Source organism: Conger conger, chromosome 9 (assembly GCF_963514075.1).
Source record: "Conger conger chromosome 9, fConCon1.1, whole genome shotgun sequence".
In the NCBI taxonomy this organism is placed as follows: Eukaryota; Metazoa; Chordata; class Actinopteri; order Anguilliformes; family Congridae; genus Conger; species Conger conger.
In genome coordinates this window covers 34,529,278-34,549,630 of record NC_083768.1, presented here as the reverse complement: position 1 = coordinate 34,549,630, position 20,353 = coordinate 34,529,278, and the positions used below count along the sequence as shown (strand labels likewise).

The 20,353-nt window shown below is 38.9% G+C and overlaps 1 protein-coding gene across 3 annotated transcripts; it reads right to left on the bottom strand.

Annotated features, from left to right (window-relative positions):
* Nucleotides 1–373: 373 nt before the first annotated feature.
* bmi1b (bmi1 polycomb ring finger oncogene 1b) lies at nucleotides 374–15,923 on the bottom strand. 3 transcript variants are annotated; one of them, XM_061255031.1, is made up of 14 exons: nucleotides 15,473–15,923; nucleotides 14,203–14,314; nucleotides 14,054–14,117; nucleotides 13,912–13,946; nucleotides 12,775–12,834; nucleotides 5,051–5,181; nucleotides 4,827–4,923; nucleotides 4,206–4,261; nucleotides 4,072–4,122; nucleotides 3,777–3,885; nucleotides 3,318–3,363; nucleotides 3,069–3,167; nucleotides 2,563–2,643; nucleotides 374–1,991 (listed from the first exon to the last, which is right to left on the bottom strand). In XM_061255031.1, exons 1-14 carry the CDS (start codon nucleotides 15,609–15,611, stop codon nucleotides 1,662–1,664), a joined length of 1,410 nt encoding a protein of 469 aa, XP_061111015.1. In that variant the 5' UTR covers nucleotides 15,612–15,923; the 3' UTR covers nucleotides 374–1,661. The 3 variants fall into 3 exon arrangements, with proteins under 3 accessions (XP_061111015.1, XP_061111013.1, XP_061111014.1); XM_061255029.1 differs by lacking the exons at nucleotides 12,775–12,834; nucleotides 13,912–13,946; nucleotides 14,054–14,117; nucleotides 14,203–14,314; nucleotides 15,473–15,923 and adding an exon at nucleotides 8,842–9,670; XM_061255030.1 differs by lacking the exons at nucleotides 12,775–12,834; nucleotides 13,912–13,946; nucleotides 14,054–14,117; nucleotides 14,203–14,314; nucleotides 15,473–15,923 and adding an exon at nucleotides 9,110–9,670.
* Nucleotides 15,924–20,353: the final 4,430 nt, after the last annotated feature.

Genomic DNA, 20,353 nt, shown 5'->3' with positions numbered 1-20,353 from the left:
GCCTATGAGGATATTCTATATTTTTATTTGTCTTTAAATTTAAGGAAATAGGTCAAATCTCGTCTTTCTTAAAAGGCCACAGAACAAATTTAGCTTGGAAGAGAGGTTCTTCGAGGAATATTTAAATATTCTTGCAACAGTAACATGCCTGCTCTGGACAAATTCAACAGTCTTCATGGGAAAGCCATGCCGACAAAAAACATGCTTCCCCACCCCCCATATTGCGTCGCTTGGATTTCACATTTCTCTAACTTACACGCTGGATCACATTTCCCATACATTTCAGAAGAGATCACCAAGATCTACTTAAGTCTTCAAGTCGTCCAACAAGGATTGTAGGAGTTCAAAACAAAATTACAGAACGTTCCAGAGATAAGTAATAAAAATGTAAAATGTTTATTTAGATAGACGTTTTTATACTGTGCAACAGTAACAATACAATAGTTTTACATACAGTCGACCAAATACAGATATTTAGAACACTGTGGAATAGACACCACAAAACACTTGAAACAAAGATTCTTCTTGTATAGGTTATACAGAGGAATATGCGATAACCAAACGTATGGGACATGTTAGTTTATTCCACCTCTATATATCAGCTAATAAAGTAAATGGTCATATATACACTTCTCTATCCGGACCTTGGTCTCATGCCCTGTGGTGGTGGTTGATTAAAAACGGAGCGTTTCACAAAATAAAACCACAGCATGAAAAGCTTATTTAAAATTGTAAAACCAGACTAATAGCAAAAACTGTATTCTTCCTAGTCGTCCTTGCTTTTCGCAACAGGCTTTATGAGCATAATACTGCCACTAACACGGATATTGAGGGCGTGGCCTATTCAAGTGAAATCTAATTAACGCATCTTCACGTCAAGCGGTTTAATTTCTTCATTTTCGTTTAGGGCAGGTACATGACCAGGGGGGTGTCACTGAAACTATGGCAATGCTACACATTTCATTTTCTTTGTTGCATTTTTCGCCAAAGGCAGTGTCATTTATAATGGAATATAGGATTCACAAGTAACGGTTGAGATTGTAATTGTGTATAAAAAACAAGCCTATTTGCCTTTTTCTAATGATGCCATTTGAAGTTAAAAAATGAGTTCAAGTTTATATGAAAAGAAAGATGAAGAGTAACCAACCACAAAACTAAGCCAGACCCACATCTAATCCTAGCACAATGTTCTTGGTAATTTTGTGATATCACAAAGTGTTTATTTTTAAGGTTCCTTTCTCAGCATCAGGCTTGTTGTGCAAAAACCGAAACTTAATGTTAATCCTCAAAGTTGTGGAACAAGAACACCACACTTAAGATTGTGTCTGGGTCTGTCTCTCCAATGGAATAACAGCATTTCAAAAAGTTAAGTTTCAAAAACTTTACTCAACATTCCCTATCAAAAACCCCTTTCTAAATGATACTTCATGTGTTGGATTTACTTTGGCCAAAAACAATTTAGTAAAATACAGGCACCCTCATACTCATTCCAACTGTTTGAAATGTGACTTCCACTACACACTTTCACATGTATGATAACATAAGAACAATAACAACAATAATAACCATGATTTTTTTTCTTTTTTAAATGAAAGCATCTACAATACAGCTATATTGGCATGAAGGAAGCTGGAGAGCCTGGCGTTGGCAGCTGGGGACAGTCATCCAGAAGAGGCAGAGGAGCCATTGAGCGAGGCCTTGCGTGCTTTGTTGCAGAACAGGGGTGGGCGTTTGGGACTGGGGTTCATGGAGGTGCCATTGACGGCGCTGGAGATGTGCGGGAAGTGGGGGTGCGGCGACTGGACCGGGGTGCAGGGGCTGGGCAGGGAGGAGGAGGTGGAGGGCAGGCCAGCCGGGCTGTTGGCCTTGTCGCTCCCCGAATCACTCTCCATCTCCGAGCGGGTGGCGCTGCCCTGGCCCTCGTGCGGGTGGCTAATCTTCACCTTCTTGCAGCTGGGCCGGACTCTGTACTTCAAAGGCAAGGGGCCGTTCTGCAGGGCCAGAGCAGCGGCCAATCAAAACGTGGCGAAAAAGGACAGCGCATGCCAATGTGTTAGACCAACACCAATATTCCCATCACGCTATTGCTATGACAACCAAACGTGTACCAGCACGTGTACGTGCATCAGCAGGCAAACACGTCAAAGCCGATACGCACTTAAAACAAGTGCAGGCAGTGTCAGAAAAAATCTTTTATGTGAAAAAAGATGGAATTATGGAATTATGTACTTACATGCATATTTAAAATACTTACAAAAGCAAGCATTTATTTCAATACCCATACCACTTAACATACCATTCAGTAAAATATTCCAATTTGCAAAAATAAAAATTCACACAAATCCCTCAATAGTGTAAGGCTAAATATCATAGCAGGAATATTAAATGCTGTCCCTTTAAATGTACGGTTTATCTGACCATTACTTTAGTAACATAAACACAACTTCATTACATGTTTTTTCCAGTGACAAGAATCAAATATAATATTAATTGTAATACTAAATATTCATTATGCAAAGTGGTGGTTACACTGAATTGCCCAGTTAATAAAGTTGGCCTCACCCTTCTCCAGGTGTATATGTAGGCAATGTCCATTAATGTGTAGTAATCTTTCAGAGGCTCATCTTCGTACATTACCTCAATCTACAGAAGAACAACAGAAGTGTCAGCTTCATTATAAAACATCCACCTTTACGCTCTAATCACCCCTCTACAGTAAGCAGGCAGCATATGTATGTAATTAACAATAACAAAATTACTTATTTGTTCTTTATTCTTAAAACTAACCCGCAGTCATAAAATTAAAATCAAACATTGAATAACATTTTTAAAAAGGCAATTCTACAAGTTTTTTCTTTCATTTCAAACCTTAAGTATATATAATTAAACTAAAAACATAATTTGTTCAGAAAATAGAGGAAAAAGAGTTACATGCACATGGGATTTATACATATTGACAAATCTAATAATCAATGACCTCAATCTTTTAAACCATGATGAACCATTTTCAAAAGTTGTGATTTATACCGACTTTATTGGCTTAAGAACAGCAAGTAATTCAGATTTACCTGGAACGAGCATGGAATATCCATTTTACTTCTAAGAAATTTTCTGAGATGCATGACAGTCATGGCAGCAGGACACTGCAAGTACCGCTTGTCATTCATCTACAAAATAAACCAATGAAATATTCACATTTATGAGTACAAGCCCACAAAAACCGATAAATCTGTTTGCCAATTGTGTCGTGCTGACCACCTACAAGCATGCATTTTTTTCTTAAAATGGAGATGTATTGTGGAAAACCGAAACATTACCTCCTCCTTAGCTTTCTCCTTCTCTCCATTACTTTGTTTATCAATCCTGAAACACACAGACAAAAGCAAACTTGTCAAGAGTCAAACTAAACAAGTGACTGGCCACAATTACAGTACCATTACATTACAAAAACACAAAAATAAATGTGAAAGTATTACTTGCAGGAAAACAAATAATTCCATATTCATTAAAGTTCTACTACAACTAAATTGTGATGGACTATTCTGGTTGAGAAAATGTGTAATCTTAAAATATCTCTCCTTCCCCCTTATCTCTCAGTAGGCTCCCTCACGTGATGCAAATACAGAAAGTGTGGAAAGTGGCAACATAGCAACTGGGGTCTTCAAGGCCAAACTTGAATCATTGTGCATGGAAATAAAGGATGCGTGAAAATGACAAAAACTTGAGCCACACTGTCCACAGAACAAGAAATATAAAGCGCCAACACTTTGCCGTACTTGCTCTGGTCAAAGAACTCGATGGAGAGGCTGATTATCTCATCGTCTGTAATTATCCTTTTGTCCTCATCCGCCACTTCTCCTCTGTCTTCATTTGATCCGTTTGCAGCTTTAAGAAAAGAAGGGAAAGTACATTTTAACATTTATTTTCAGCAGGAATTCATTTCCTCCCATAGGCAATGTTTTCCCCTCGTCACCCTGAGTCCACCAGTCTTGACGGTGGCGATAGCACTGGACGGCGATATGGACAGCTGTGACAATGGTTTGTGTGTATTGGGTTGACAGATTTGGTTACCATCTACTGAAGGATGCTCAGCATAGAAGTCCCTCCGTCGCTTCATCTCATCTGCACAGGAAAAAGCACAGTGTTCTTTCAGATCCAGCGAAGGCCAGCCACTGACACGCACGGTCACACGGTAAACAACTTACTTTTGAAAAGACCCGGGACCAACTTGTAGACTATGTCTTGAAGAGTCTTATCAGACCTATAAAACAGATCATGAGCATTGATGGCAGCTGTCCAGATACAGTTACATTTAAGTTACACGCTTTGAGAAAGACTGTTTACATGATCTCGGTTTCAAATTTGTGGGTTGTTAAATTTTTCTGCAAACATTACATTACAAAAACAGATTATTTTTGTGAGAGTTATAATGAAGCCTGTACTGACTGTTTCCCCTTCCCTGGATCCCGATACAAAATAAAGACTTTGTTAAAATATATATTTTTAAATACAATAATCAGCCAATGTTGAGCATGAAAGAGCAGTTATGTTTAAGTATATTGAAAGAGAAATTGTTGGTGGACCATTTCCAAAATTATTCATGCCTCCCAGAAGTTAGGGAAAGTACTAAACAGTGGCTTCTCCCTAGTCATTTTTCCCCATAACATGAATAGCTGACAAATATCTGTGCTACAGGCCTAAAGCCTTTTAGGCAGAGATGAGCCAAAATTACTCAAATATACCAATACTTTGCTGTTATTTTTTTACGGTTTGTAAGTTCAAGAATGTTTTTATTAATTTGCCTAAAGACAAAAACTAAATCTTACCTTATATTTAAAAGAGGTTTTGTTTTGTGTACTTGGACATCGCAAATTGGGCAGTATTTGCTGGTCTCCAAATATCGGACAATGCACATTTTGCAGACTGCAACACATTAAAAGAAACAGGACATATTCACGATGCAGCTCTGTCAGCCACTACGATCAATGGAAAGGTAGCACAATAGACACACTTAAACCTAATTTGCTCATAGGCTAATCTGATTACTTACAGGAGTGCAAGCATTCCACGATGGTGGTGGCATCAATGAAATATCCGCCGCAGAGCACACACATCAAATGCGGATTTAGCTCCGTTATCTTAATTCTTGTTGTTCGATGCATCGTCATGGAGAGCAACAACCTATTACAGAAAAATATACACAAGCATTTATAAACATGCGCCAATTTGATAGACGCAATATAAAAGTCGTAAACTCAAAAGATGGGTTATTTGTGCCAAAGGGCGTTTGGTTTAATCGGGATCTTCGAAAGATGAGCCAATTTCCAGCGGTAACCAATTGAACAAAGAATGACGGGTATTATGCTGGAAATAATAATTGAAAAGCAAAACAAAGACCTGCATGGTCTAGTCTACAATGGCTACAATACGCTCCACTGGAACATAACCATATGCATAGCATAATATACGTTTATTAAGAACCATCTTCTTGCAAAGGTGATGCAATCTGACTCCCCTAGACAAAACTCTGGCAGGCTAGTCCATTGGTCGGCTACACAGTCGACTACCCCTGAATTTGAACGTCCGAGGCAACATTATATAGCATGCTTTGTAATGGCAAAACACATGACAACCGCATTAAGTGCGTACAAAGCATTATTTGGTCGTTTGAAGATCGTGAGTGGTATCCGGTGCCCAACCGCTGTAACTCTTACGGTTGCTATAGCAACTTCGGTTATACTTGGCATCTTGCCAATGAAAATAGAGCGGTGCTTCCAAAGGAACCACGGCTCGTGCAGATGTGACGAAAAACAAACCCGTGATTAAATACGCAAGATATTTAGCAAGTCGCAATTGTATGAGGTTACCATCCCAACCAGACATGAAAACGTGTCTGCCATTTCGCACATGGATTCTGTTAAAAAAAAAAAAGAAAAAAAAGTCCGACAAGGGGGGACTTAACACTGCCGCATTCATGTCGATGTTTTTGTCATTACACTACTGATGATATTCAGCGGCTCAAATCTATTCGAATTAATTCGATTTATTGCACCTTCGGTTTTTAACCTATGGGGCTGTTTAATAACACGGTTCGACCTTAAGAGCATTACATAATTATTTCAGTCCACAAGAAAGTCAGCTAACGCAAGAAGGTGGAAAAACCTAGCTATTGTCCTACCTGAACGGAAAAAGGAAATAAATTTGACTAAAAGCGATCAACCTCGGCACAGCCTGGATCTTTGAGACACCCTTTAATGGTTATTGGGGTACAATTCATGAAGGGTAAGAACAGTAGGCGAAGCCCCCTTGGCAAAATGGTAGTCTACCGTAGATTTAAACAGTCGAGTTCTCAGCCACTATAGTATAGGGTAGCAAGGGAGGCTACTTATCCGCTACGTGGATAGTGAAAGCGATGGCTACTGTAAGCCTGCGGATATTTCCCGCAATAAACGTGGTCCACCGTGTTAGTGTCCATTTTGAACAGAAGGGGAAAGGCTGAATCGTGTAACAGGCCACCCACCTTCGACTTGCACAACCAATTACGAGAATGAAGAAATACATTAGCGCCGAAAACACATTTATGTCATTTAAGCAGAATAATGTGATTATAATTTTTCAGAGCCGTCAATCCAATTAGTGGCAAACGCCATTAAACGCTGTGGGAGACGTTCGGTGATGTCAAATAATTATGAAAAAAAAAAAAAAAAAAGTTACGTTCACTTTTGGATGGTACCACAATTTCGTCAACATCTAAAAGCGCACCCGTTTCTGAAGTTCCAATAACCATTCGCAGGGCATTCGGGGGTTTCTCAGACTCCCTTTGGTGTCGGTAATGATGACTGTAATTCCATTAGAAATGCTGTCACGCATGTGCAAGCATTTCTTGACCGAAGACAAACGCTGGTCTGTTTGTTAGCCTCAGTCGACAACCGTGTGCATGTTTGCGCGATAGACCGCTAATGTGCTTTCTTGCACAAAACACGCATAAAGAAGCAATGCAACGCATACAGCAGTCGCTGTGACAAAGGTCTCATCAACTGCCTAGCTACATAGCAGAATTGTTAAATGAGTTTTGTCATTCGTTCTCCAAATAGAATGTCTAAGGTCGCATCGATCACAGGCATAGTTGTCTCGGCACTAGTGGATCAAGGAATGTATTTAGTGGCAAGAAATCAATTTCTGATAGCCCGTAAAACGGTGAATGTGTAGCCTAATATCGTTCATTCAGCAGGTCGCCAGTAACCACATAATCCAAGTGCGGTTGTAGTTTGTTTTTTTCCCCCATGCTTGCTAAACTATGGAACATAGGCTATTTAACGGCAGCAATGAACCATTTGCTGAATAATACCACAGTAGCCTGTTTTGATCTCCTCATGAAGGTTGTCTTGTCAATAACACAGAAGGCCATTACTTACTCATTTACATAGCTACAGCAAGGTTGCACTCATGGCCAAACGAAACGAGTCATGTAGGGAAAAAAAGAAAACCGTAAACTAGTACAGACCAAGTTTTGGCAAGCCGTTAATTAAGGCCAGGATTCCTCAACGCACAGCATTGTGCTGTTTGTCCGGTGTTTACCTCGGGGTTCAGCCAACTGTCAAACCCATACATTCTGCACTGTAACGCTTAACGGGTCAAAATGATCAGTTCCCTCACAGTTTTGAAAATGGAACAAAACACATACAAGGACCGAGATCACTGGTTAAGAAACCCCGAAATTGTAAACAGGACGAAGCGCGCCAACGTTTATAAAGGAAGGTTCTTCGACCTGCCACTACGTCAACTTCGACTTGGAATGAAACGGGGTAAAGACAAGTGATGTATAAACCACACAAGAGTAAAAATGTTTAGGTGTGACAACTGAGGGTGTAATGTACGTTTTCTCGGGCTAAACAGTATCTTGTGAGTGAATCATTCCTTTTCTGGCTTAACTTAAATCACTCTGCTTACTGTAAATCAGCCATTGTCAAAGGTCAGTGCATCACACAAATGCTTAGTTTTGAAAATCATCACCACCATTCCCATAACTTGGAATCTAGCCTAAATAAATCTAAAAAACGTGAAGATGACAGACGATGTAGCATCAATCACCATACGCTTTGCGAGTTCAATAAATTGGTGAAAATTCAAACACCTTTGCCATTTAGTAACTGGACCCTATTAACGTTTAGCAAAGCGGGATAAAGCTGTAATTACGATGACAACTAATTTAAAAGCATGCCTCCAAAAGAATGCAATTAAAATAGATAGCCTACAGTCAGGCAACAATCGCGCGTAAGATGATGGGCTTTTAGTCAAATATGAATCTTGAGGTTGCTTCACCTCTTGCGCCCAGACCACAGCAATTTAAGTTAATAAAATCCCAGATTGGTTGCATATGACCAATCTAACCACAGAGTAACGTTCTCTAGCACATATAGATCACATCCCTATAAAATGATGTTACTATCTTAAAGCATACTGATGAGTGGAACCGTTTGAATGCAAGCAATCCAGAACATTTGACCCATCTCGCTCTTAATTTCTTGCGGTCTCCGGCATTCATGCAAGTATACACTATGACGATAAACAATTATCAAAAAATCAAAGGATGAAACATTACTTTGATTATTTTGCAAAGTTATATTCAAATCCATTGATACCTCAGACAGAGCATGGTCGAGAATGTAATTGAAATTTAAAGTATAGTGCGCAACTGAACCCGTGTGGTGTAACGTGAACCACTGAGAATCTTGCTTCGACTAGAGTCCTCGCCTTCGATTCAAGCGAAATAAGATCATCATTCAGTAGACCCTTCCATAACCCATCCATTGGTAAGACGAAATATTTAGTAATACGTACCCAAAAACTCTGATGCGGGTCGGTGAGACTGGAGTAGACAGACAATGAAAGTTAGAAGTCGATCAGCAGAAAATGAATGCGAGCCAAGCGGCCATCTTGGAAAGAGCTGCAGACGCTGTCAATTGCAATAGCCTTAGCGTAGCTACACCGAGCTCATTTTAGTTACGCAAATCCGATTTTTTCTCGTGACCAGAAACCTCTACGGCTCAAACGCAAGGGGTTGCCGAAGATTCCGAACTATGCCAGCCCAATTAGTATGATCGAATACCTCGTCGCCTGTTCCCAGTTCAGTTGTTTGAAAAATGCAATGCTGATGGTTCAGTGGAAACTGACACCGTCCCCAAAATGGCTTGTAGTTCGACCGCCCCGCTACATCACGTGGTCTCATTCCTTAAGGGTGGCCTGGGAATTAGTGTCGGTGTAATCAGAGACTAACAGTCAGCACCCCAATTTTTTAGGGAATCTTAGTTTTATCCTCAAGCTTCCTTGGTTGAATAGCCCATTGGTCTGCACAGCGCGTGTACCGAGGTATACAAGGGGCTATTGTAGACAATGCTGCCGATGTTTTCTGTCTCTCTTTGCTTGGAATGGCAACATAATAGCTCGTCCCGCGCCAGCACGTATGGAAGTCCCTTTGCAACAAGTAAACAAGTGCCATGTCACGAATCGAAGTGTTAAACGATGTATACCCTGCTGTTATCATCTTATCTCCCTTAGTCTACCCTCAGCACAGCGCATGGCAACGAATGACTGTTCTATGGATGAGAGAAAATGTAGCCTATAGGACACGCATTTAGGTCTGAGCATCGCTGCATCTTATGTGCACTGATTGCTCACCCGACGGGCATTTCATACTACTTGGCCTAGGCGTCCCTTATTCGCCAAAGTAAAACATAAGGCGTGCAATTCAAATCTAGAATTTAATATGCGTTCATTAAGACGCACACTTCGCACAAGTACGGGAAACCCCAATTTTACCCTAATCAACTGGAGAGGTAAACACATATGTATCCATCCAAACTGAGAATGGCTCATCTTTAGAATGAGAAAACGCAATACTACAATCCAATCGAAGTGCACATGTAGCCTATAGGCAACACAGCAACACGTTGTGTTAAAGGGTTAGCCTCTGTCAATTACTTGCAGAAAGTATAATAAACTATGAGTAGAGCACAATACCTATACAATACACAGCCTATAACGTCGAAAGTTAATCCCATTACTACATAAATGCTGCATCATTCTTTGAGATCATGTCGCCCTCTACATGCAAGGGCTTTGGACTGAAGTCTATTGCAGTATAAATGTCAAAATTAATTTGGGGATAGGCTCCGCAAAATATATAGCCTAGTTAAGCTAGGCTGTGCGTGCTTTAAACGCCCATTTCAAACATTAATGTATTTCTCTGCCGAACTTTTTGTCATAATTCATTGCATGTATGCATATATAATCACTGCAACTAATTGATAAACCCAGACGTAAGAGATTGAGTAATTATTTATTGACTCGAAATCGGCAAAATCAACAAGCAAGACCTTTGTATAAAAAGACAACCATATTGTTAAGAAAGGAATGTTTAATTGGTTACAACCATGCTCTGTTCCATACAGTTCTAATGAACATCAGTGTGGTCTGGCTTATCTATGCTTAAAACAAAAACAGAATAAAAGGGACAAAAATTAGAAGCATCCAGCGTAGCCTCTGGTCTGCTGAACTCGGTGAGAAGGGTCACGCGCAGTCAGATTCCACTGGAACGTCAAGGAACTCTTCCAGCTCAAACAGTCTACATCTGTGTAGCCTTGTCGAGACTCTTTGCGGCGTCTTTCATCTTACCCACCAAATCCTAGAAAATCGCATTAAAATAGGCAAATGATAACAGTTCAAAAACATGATGAACACAATTGCCGAGGGATGCACGTTTATCGATTCGATATGGTAGACTACTTTCTATCAACAACAACTTGAGATCAGTTGACGTTCTGCAACAAAATTAATGAACGGGCTTTTCTCCTTCCTTGCCGTTCTCTTGGAAATAGTGGAAAAGGCTTAATGTTATTCTGGTTCCAGTTCTTCGCCGATCAGAAATTCATATTTATTTTCTCAAGGGAAACATGTACCACCTGCGATATAAGAATCCCTGAACAGACGGAAACAGGAAAATGATCTTGATCCAACTTTGGTAATAACGAAGCCTACATTTCTACATGCATCAACAGAACGTAGGCATGAAATATAACCTCAATTTTCAAAATACTATGAACGTCTAAACACCCCTCGCAGTCAATACGTCATGGGGTATGTTTTATTGTCCACATCTAATTAAATGTACATTTAATTATAAAATGTTAAGTCTGGTTATACAATTTGTACAACAAATGACTGTTCCTTCCTAAGAATACTATGGCATTCGTAATTGTGCGTTAATCAGTTTCAGTTGGAGTCTCAGTTCATGGAAACATCTAAAAACATCATGAAGATAGTACAAACCACAGTGCTCACGTTTATTAATAAGTAGCAAATATTTCCCCTTACTACATAAATTTTCCTAATTTGAGATTAAGGCACGGGCCAATACTCAAACATCGGACATCGCAACAAGTCTCCGCTTTGAAGAATGGTTTCAGCACCATTCTTAGAAACAGGAGTTGGAAAGCACACATACAAACTTGATTGTGTATTCTCCTGGATGTCACTAAGATCTCCAATTAAAGTCTAGTTCATTTAAGAAAGCAAGTTATTGACCGAAAAAGCACATTATCATCACTCGCTTTTGTGAGTAATGGTAGGCCACGTGACCTATTCGACCAGCCACATGTAAGGTTTTTGTCCTTTCGTTTATAAAGTCATAAATGAACCAATCGCACTTTAATAAGAATATAAGCGATGAGATTCACAGCAAATCACGTGTTCAAACATGTTAATATTGACATGGGAAAATACAGCTTTTTATTCGTATACAAAACATTTGCTAATAACCATCAATGCCCGTTATTCCACGTCGAATTAAACATCATTAAAAATAATGCTTGTTTTGTATTACAGAAATGCTTCGCATAGCCGAATGAGACAGGACACCATGACACACCATTTTGTTCAAGTATTAGGCCTACTATTAGGCTAGTCAATTATTAACTATTCAATTAATCAATTAAACGTAAAACGTTCTACAGTGCAACTTCATTGCGACAATGGAAATTTGAATAGTTTAACGCCACCATTGATGTCATGTCGCATCCTCATTTGTGTTAAACTTTTTTTCCCCTCCGACGGACAAGATTAATTTGGAGCTCAAAGCAGAGGCCAACTCGAAGCAGCACATATACAGTCCTGACTGGGACCGACATTTCCCTACTATGCCTACACTATTAATGTTTTGGGTGAACAATCCTGACCAAATTAAACGCCCTGGTAAAAAAAATGAATGTCATTAAATTTTGTTCCAATCTAAATTGGACTGGGATTATGTAGGAATAAAATATTTTTTTAAATAATAAAATAAACTCCATGGATTTTGCCAGAATAAATGCCGACATTTTTACACGGCCTTAGACCTCTTTACAAGTTAAGCAGACTAATAAGACACATCCAACGATTTCATTTCAATCTAATAATCAAAAGCAACTGAAAGAGAACATGGAACGACATAACGGTAAAACTGGCTTTCAGATAAGGTCAAACAAAAACACAGGTCTATTTAGGAAAAGGCCACCTTTCAAGGGGTAGTCTATCCCAGTATGGCGTTTAAAGCCAGAACATGGGGATTGCAAACCAACTTTAGTTTTCACAGGTGTTTTCACTAATCATTTCATTTTACATTTTGTGTCATCACTGCCAAAATGTACAGATAAAATATGAGTCCATTTAATGACTAATTATGCTTCAGCTATAGCTCAACTTGGCATGAATTTCTGTGTAATCCCCAAATTACACTACCTGAAGTTGTTCCATTGTGCAACTAAAATGAACTTCCTCTGCCGATCTTGCGCCACCGTTCTGCAAATGACAACATCAGAAATCAATGACAAATCAATAGGCCTCGCTGAGAAATTACGGGTATTAAATTTAACGCATTCAATGAGAGCCTACCTCAACGTTCAAAGTGATAAGATAGGCGGGCTGGTTCACCTTGTGCACGTGACTGTTCTAGTAACCAACGAAACACGTGTTTAAATGTTTACATACAGTTAAAAGACAAAGAAAATCATTCTTCATTTTATTAACCAAGCGAATTTTAAATACCTTTATCTGGTAATCCAGGCGCCACGAGGCATCACACATATGAGGAGGACATCTGCCTATGCTACAGATACGAGCAAAATAATGTTAGTAAATACAGCGAACAAAGAAACAGGCATTGACATCGATCACAGCTCAAAAAGCAAAAAACAAATAAATAAATAATAATAATTTAAAAAGTCAATCGTTCCGCATTTAATTAATAATGATCCAGCGACTTGTTCGGTATGACGTGGCTCATCTTCTTAAACATGTTTAACCGAATTATTTCGGCTTAACCACCAATGTTATTTGAACTAAAATGTTTAGGTAATGGAACGATTATATTGCTAAACCTCTCAGAACTTCTTCAAGACATGACATTAATCTTATTCATACATTAGGCTACTCTACTGGAGGTACTGGAATTTGATGTATGGTCAAAACATTTTTCATCATACCCAGAACAAACTAACAAACAGTAAAATCCACCCCCTTGTAACACTACGCTACACCGATAATGGAAATGAATTAACCAACCTCTGTCATCAGCAAAAACTAAGCAAATAAATAATTAAAGTAGCCTACATACTTGAATAAAGTAATGACCATTCCACTCATTCTACAACAAAGTATGATTGTTGTTAAATGCAGGTGCTGTAACATAACTGCACCTTTATACGTGTAGGCCTACATATTATATTCAGAGCAAAGCACATTTTTCATACCAACTCTGAATCAATTCAAGCTAGATTGCTCAAGAGTAAAACCATTTGCAAATCAAACCTGAGCCCAGTTTCTTAACCATTATGCAACACTGTTACCCTATCAAGAAAGTACAGATTGACAACTCACCTGGCCAACAGGTTTTCCAATTCACTTTTGTTCTTCTGCAAAGCAAACATGTTATCAGAACAGTATACTCGGCAACTGAGATAAATATCAATAGGAAATTGCATAAATAGGGCCTACTTTTAAGTAGGTTGTATCCCCCAACCTGGAATGAACTGTAAAATATGTCTATTCTCTCGGGATCAAACTTAATGTCCTCCAGACATGTGCTGAAACAAAACATAGGCAAACTGTTAGGTACCATCAGTTACTTAAGCACTTTGTGAGATATATAGTATAAAAGCATACAATTACCAAATCGTAGATTTATCTGAGTTCTGCTTTGCCAGTTCCAGTATGCAAGTTGTGGCTGCAACGTGGCAATGCTTCAGCAAAGTTTGATCAATGTGCTTAAATTCTGGGCCATCTAAAATGAAAAGATAATACTGCATTTACTACAGGGTCAACTTCACATATAAACTAAGAGGGTGAGGTGTGTGTACCATTCTAAGATTTCAAATGGTACTTTGCTGAAGTATACTCATCAATCCATACCTTTTCAACAGGTTGTGTGTCACGTACATTTTATTTGCATAAATTAATCACATAGGTCTACTTGTCCATGAGATGAATATAACATCCAAAATATAAACAACATGATTAATATCAACCATACAACTTCCAACAAATGTGCAGTTTTAATTTACATGCCGAAGTGCAGGTCTGGACAATTGCTTGGCCTAAGAATTAAACTGTCTGGCATGCTTGGCTGCAATTGATCTAGCACCGAATACACCCTTGGAATGTAAGATTTTATTAGATCAGCATTCATTCGGTGTCAAAGTCGTGATAAATGTACACTCATCCTTTCCGCCTCCTGCCCCTATCGCTCTCTTCTGACAACACATTTCTAGCCAACGTCTGCCCAAATCCATGCGCAATAGGCTACCACGTCTAACCTTGTTAATTATTCTCCTTTACGCTGCTGTAACCGTCGTTGCCATATGCAGGTGTTGTTCTAAAATGTAAGAGAAAAACGGTATATACAAAATGTGCTTGCTTGCTATAGTGTTAGCTAGCAAGAATGACTGCAGCTACCACATTGTAAAACACGCTCGGTCTGAAGTGACGTAGCCACCCACCCACAGAACACGCTTAGCATGAAAACAAAGGAACCCTGGCAGCCAGACGCTTACGCTACAAGCAGCGCCTGTGTCACACTCGGTACTAATAAATATCGCGACTAAACCAACACAGAAATGAAGCCAGAAGTGCGCAGCAGACTACTTCTGCAAATAATAGACAAACGTAGGCTACAAACTCGCTAGCTGATGCTTTAGCTAGGCTAACAGGAGAATGCGGGTTTCCCCCAAACCGAATGGACGTTTGATTTTATATGCAAGGGAAATCTACGCTCGGTTTAATCCCTTATTTATTTCCTTCTCGGCCACTGTTTGTGTGATTTGAGAATTTCAGCTGGGCACATGAGCTGCTTTAGCCTACTGTGGCCCATTTTCTTAGGTGATGTGTGGCGAAAGGCAGGAAACGAAAACGAACAAAGGCGATGCATTGAAAATGCGCTTACCTAAGATCGCTCCGTCTGCGTGGGAGACGAGTAAACTGCGGAAAGCCACCTCTACTAAAGCCGAGAACGTTTTCACGTCAAAACAATCCGGATCTGCCAAATATTGTAGCCCTTTCTGTACGAATTCCGACAACTCCATTATGGCTGAAAAATGACCTCCGACTCCACACCACGTGATGCAGGCTCAGCTGATTTTTGTTGGGTAGAAATAACCAGCCTGCTTTTAGCCTGCAATTTGAGGACTGGGTTGATAGGGATTTTATGACGTTCTTCAATATTCCGCTAGAATTCAAAGAGCTCAAATTCTCCGACACAGATAAACAATTAATTATAGCTTAGTGCCTGGGTGAGTGAGACAAAATAGACAATGAGAAAGATTCGTCCCGACCAGAGATCTACGGTTAGGGTAATGTGATTAACTCGTGGGACTAAATTGCGGGTCGGAGCAAACTTTCCGTGGGTGGATTTAAGTCCATTTCTACCATCTGTATCCTGATAATTATGCCTCGGACCCTACTGACAAAACTATAATAGGCTATATTTATAGCCTAATGTAGTACTTTGATCTGTAATAGAGTAAATAACCGAGATACACTGTTATATTTTATGCCATAGTCGACTGGCAAAAATAGAAGAATTATCAGTTTGTTTATTGTCCATTTGCTTCGTATCCGTTTCCACCTTTTGCACACATTACTAATCCAAACGCCAATGTGGTGTAAGACTATTATGCTAAATGAATCAAACTGTCGGTGCCAAGACGTATTGTTATTTCATGTTTTGAGAATGTGTTTATTTCGGATTATTTATTTGCAAACATATTATTGGCCTACATGCTGAAGCACTATCGGCTGTTTTACACTGACATCTTCATATCTCCGATCATTTGATTAATTGTAAACCTTTAAAAAGAAAAAAGCAAGCATTATTTTTGAACCATATTTTGTTCTGCTCTTACCTATAAGAAATAATATTGACATTGGGCGGCCCTTTTTAAATGTATGTGAACGCTGCCTCCATGACTAATTTATTCTATAAGCGCCTTCTAGGATTAACCATGTCGCCTACATACTGTTTAATGTAGGCCTATCGCTCTCGTTCTTGGTATTAATCTCAGATGGGAGTGTAAATTGACAACGGGTTTTCAGACGTGTGCAGTTTATGGTCGTTTTTTTTCTTTTCTTCCTGCAGAGTGTTTGCCGTTACATTTCAGTAAAAGGTCAGCAGGTGTCTCGAACTCTGGTCTGATTCAATCAAGAAAATGTTCCACCATAGCATTGAGGATGTTCGACTCCGGACCAGTGTCTCAAGGAAGATGGCGTGTCGATTCGCTTATTTCAAAATGTAACCTAACAAAATTATCTCAAGTGGTTACGCATTCTCCGTGCGTTGGACTGTTAACCGTTGGATGTCCACAAAACTTCCTTTAACTCAAGTCTGCCATTTAAATGTGATAAATACCTTGAACGACTAAACTGAAAAATCACATAAATAGTGGTAGAAGATAACCTGGTGAATGTCACTAAAAGTAGGCTTGACTTGTATGTCATCAAGAAAAGCCCCAGGCTGGCCGACGAAGCTGTCATGGACCATCGTCCAAAAAAATATTTGAAATAGCCTATCCATCAAAGTGCTAAAACGGTACGATAATAGATTAATTAGTAAATCCAAAAGGCTAAATTGACCACAACCACGTGAGTCACACAATCTTTTTTAAAACATGAGCAAACTGTTCCTTCAGACACTGCCATCCATCTCTGAAATATTTCCAGTATCTGGAGAGCATACCAAAGCTTCATGCCTTGCATGTTAGCACTAAGATTATTTATTTATTTATTTATTTATAGCCGACCATTTTCCTGAGCAGGCCTTCACTAGGGGCCCATAATATGTCACATCTGAAATTAAATGCAGGAGTCACACATTTCTGCAGTCAAAGTTCTTAGTTCAGAAGAATAGTACTTGGTTATTTTAATTGTATTTTTTTTTGTATTTCTTTATTTATGCATTTCTTTATATGCAATCTCCCTTTGCTTTATATGCAAAACTCATAGAAATTTAAAATATAGGCCTACTTTCTAAAAGAATAAACACCTGCTTTAAAATGTCCAGACCAAACTGCATGTGCTGCAAATTTAATTGAAGGTTTTCCATTTGGTCTACGTTCACATTAATTTGTGAAATAAGCAGGAGGCCTATTTATTAAAATATCCTTTTTTAAACTGTTGTAGATTACTTTATTCAGTAATTATGAGCAGAAGTTTGCACAAAAGCCTCAAACAAAGCCCTTGTGTACCTCTGTTGTGGACGCTGTTACAAGACAGCAAGTTGTCAGTTAAATTATTCTAAAAGTAACTAAATATGATCAATGTTTGACTTTAATAGAAACCTCATTCTGTGATTGTGGATATTTTTGGGCCAATATCTATCCTATGTTAACCCTCTTATTAGGTTAATATTTTATGACCGCTTTTATGTGTGGGGTCTAATTCAGCCCAACAGTTTAAATAAACACAATTATTTTAATAGAAATATTTTGACACTTTGGTGGTCACCTTATTATTGTTAACAAAATGACTAGCCTTTTATCCATAAATATGAAAAATCTGTTAGAAACATCTCATTTTAGAGCATACAGTACAGTAAGTGAAAGTGCCACCAGTATCATCTGCAAAGAAATCTGAGATAAAAATAAAAATGGTGTATTTTATACAGTTACAGAGGGTCAAAACACAACACACAACATTTGTATCCAAAATTGGTACAGGATTTAGCATAGCAGTATATTTATTGCATGTTTACCATTTAATCCCACCAAATAAAAAAAAATTCATACAGTATCAATATGAAACAGTGTGAACTGATTTTTAAGAGATGTCAAACACAAAATGGGGTCAAATTGAGCCCAAACATAACAGGAGGGTTAAGATATTTAGTAGCCTACACCAGCCATTTCTTCTGTGAACTAGAGCAACAATCGCCATTTCAATTTATTGGGCAGCGAATCTGTCAAATTGAATAATTCAATGCAGCCACAATGTGGTTTAACCGTATTTTAACCATAATGAATGCTTCTGTTATGGCTGGTTGTTTTCGTGAGAACAAAATAGGTTAAGTTCAAGATGCAACAACAATTTGCGTCGCAGACATATTAGTTTATATGAACTAAGGCTTTGTTAAACGCTCTTCAGAATGTTTTGTTGAACTACACGATTAAGTAAGACTCGTACGATTTCTGGAAACTGCCCGCGTTGGTCACTGAAAACTTCTGACGCTGTGACTTGCCGTCTGGAATAGCCTAGTATGATGGATGAATCGATACTCAAAACACAGGCAGTGGGGAGACTCGAAAATGAACTCATTGAAAAGGGGTCACACATTACAGAGCTAACAGTTACTGACAGTACGTATGACACATAGACTATGTTGAAAGCGAGGGGCATCCTCCAAAAAATATTCTTGATATGCTATGTTATATGGACAAATCGTCTGTGATATCAGGGAGGTAGATAGACATGCTTAATTTGCTACCTTTTTGTTTCATGCGATGTTACCTGTTGGTCTCAATTTCCATCGGCTTCTGTTCATTGGGGATGACAGTTTTCTTTAAAAATAGAAGGCACCAATCCAGTTGCTCAAAATGCTATGAATCGAATTGGAGCACTACGACACGTTTTTGGAATTGCTTGATTCAGCATACGTTATTATTAACCGCGCTATTATGATGATTATAGAAAAATGAGGACCATTATATAAGGTAACCTATAGGCCTATTGATTATCAAATAATCCAATACGGTCATTTCCAATACGCAAACGCATGCTGAAAATAACTAATGATCTAATCACAAGTCGTTCCCTCTTATGTAATGCAGTAAGAAACTCATAACTTTAACAATCGGCTACTGGTGAAACTGCTAGTTGGTAAAACGATAGGCTACTATTTCGTGTTTGCTTAAGGATGCGAAATGCTTATCGTTCGCTTTAAAACAATGAAATGTTTATGGCTATCAAACGCGTTGTAATTAGGCTAATTAATGAATTAATTCTAAAAATGCTATGGCTTAGACGGAGAAATGAACTTAAGGACATATAAGACTGAATGCGCCGCGGTTAGATGGAATCACCTGTCACCTGTTAATATGGTTCGGATAGAAAAAAGGGAAACCGTTAACCGATGCCGAGTTGCAATTGAGTTGCAATCATTATAAAAAAATGCCTATAGTGGAAAACTACATTTTTCAATAGTTTTTTGTAGCCTCGCGTTCAGAATATGACAGCTCAATTTCAGTTGCACATTGGTCAGAATATGGGTTTCTCCTGCTCCGGTTGCTCAAAATGTTTAGCTAATAAATGTACGGATGAGTATCTATGTCCATAATCTAAACGTCTACAGTCCTGTTCCTCAAATCATGGTCTTCGGGGGCGGATAACTGCTGGTTTCCCACCCTCACTTTACCTGGGCGTCAGATGTGAAGCCAGCCTGGCTAATCAGTAGCACTAATTGTTCAGTTAATAACCTTGGAGGAAAGAAACCAGACACTGATTTTGATTCCATGAATCCCTGACATTTGAGGCTGCATGCAATTCTATGTTATTGTCGACAGGCTTGTTATTGGGGCTTGTTTGTTGCCACCTACTGCATTGGTTTGGGCAACTCAACTCATTAAATGATCATAAAAAGTAGTTCATTCTTGCTACGAACTTCATCCTCTAAGTAAAAATAAAATGTAGACTGCCACAGACGCGCGAAATTGTAAACAGTGCTGGCGAGACTTACAACTTGCATATCCGAATATTCCAAGTGATTTTTTTGACAGACAAACATGGGAAACTAAACCACACATACAACAGGCCTCCTGTCCATGCACGATTATATGGT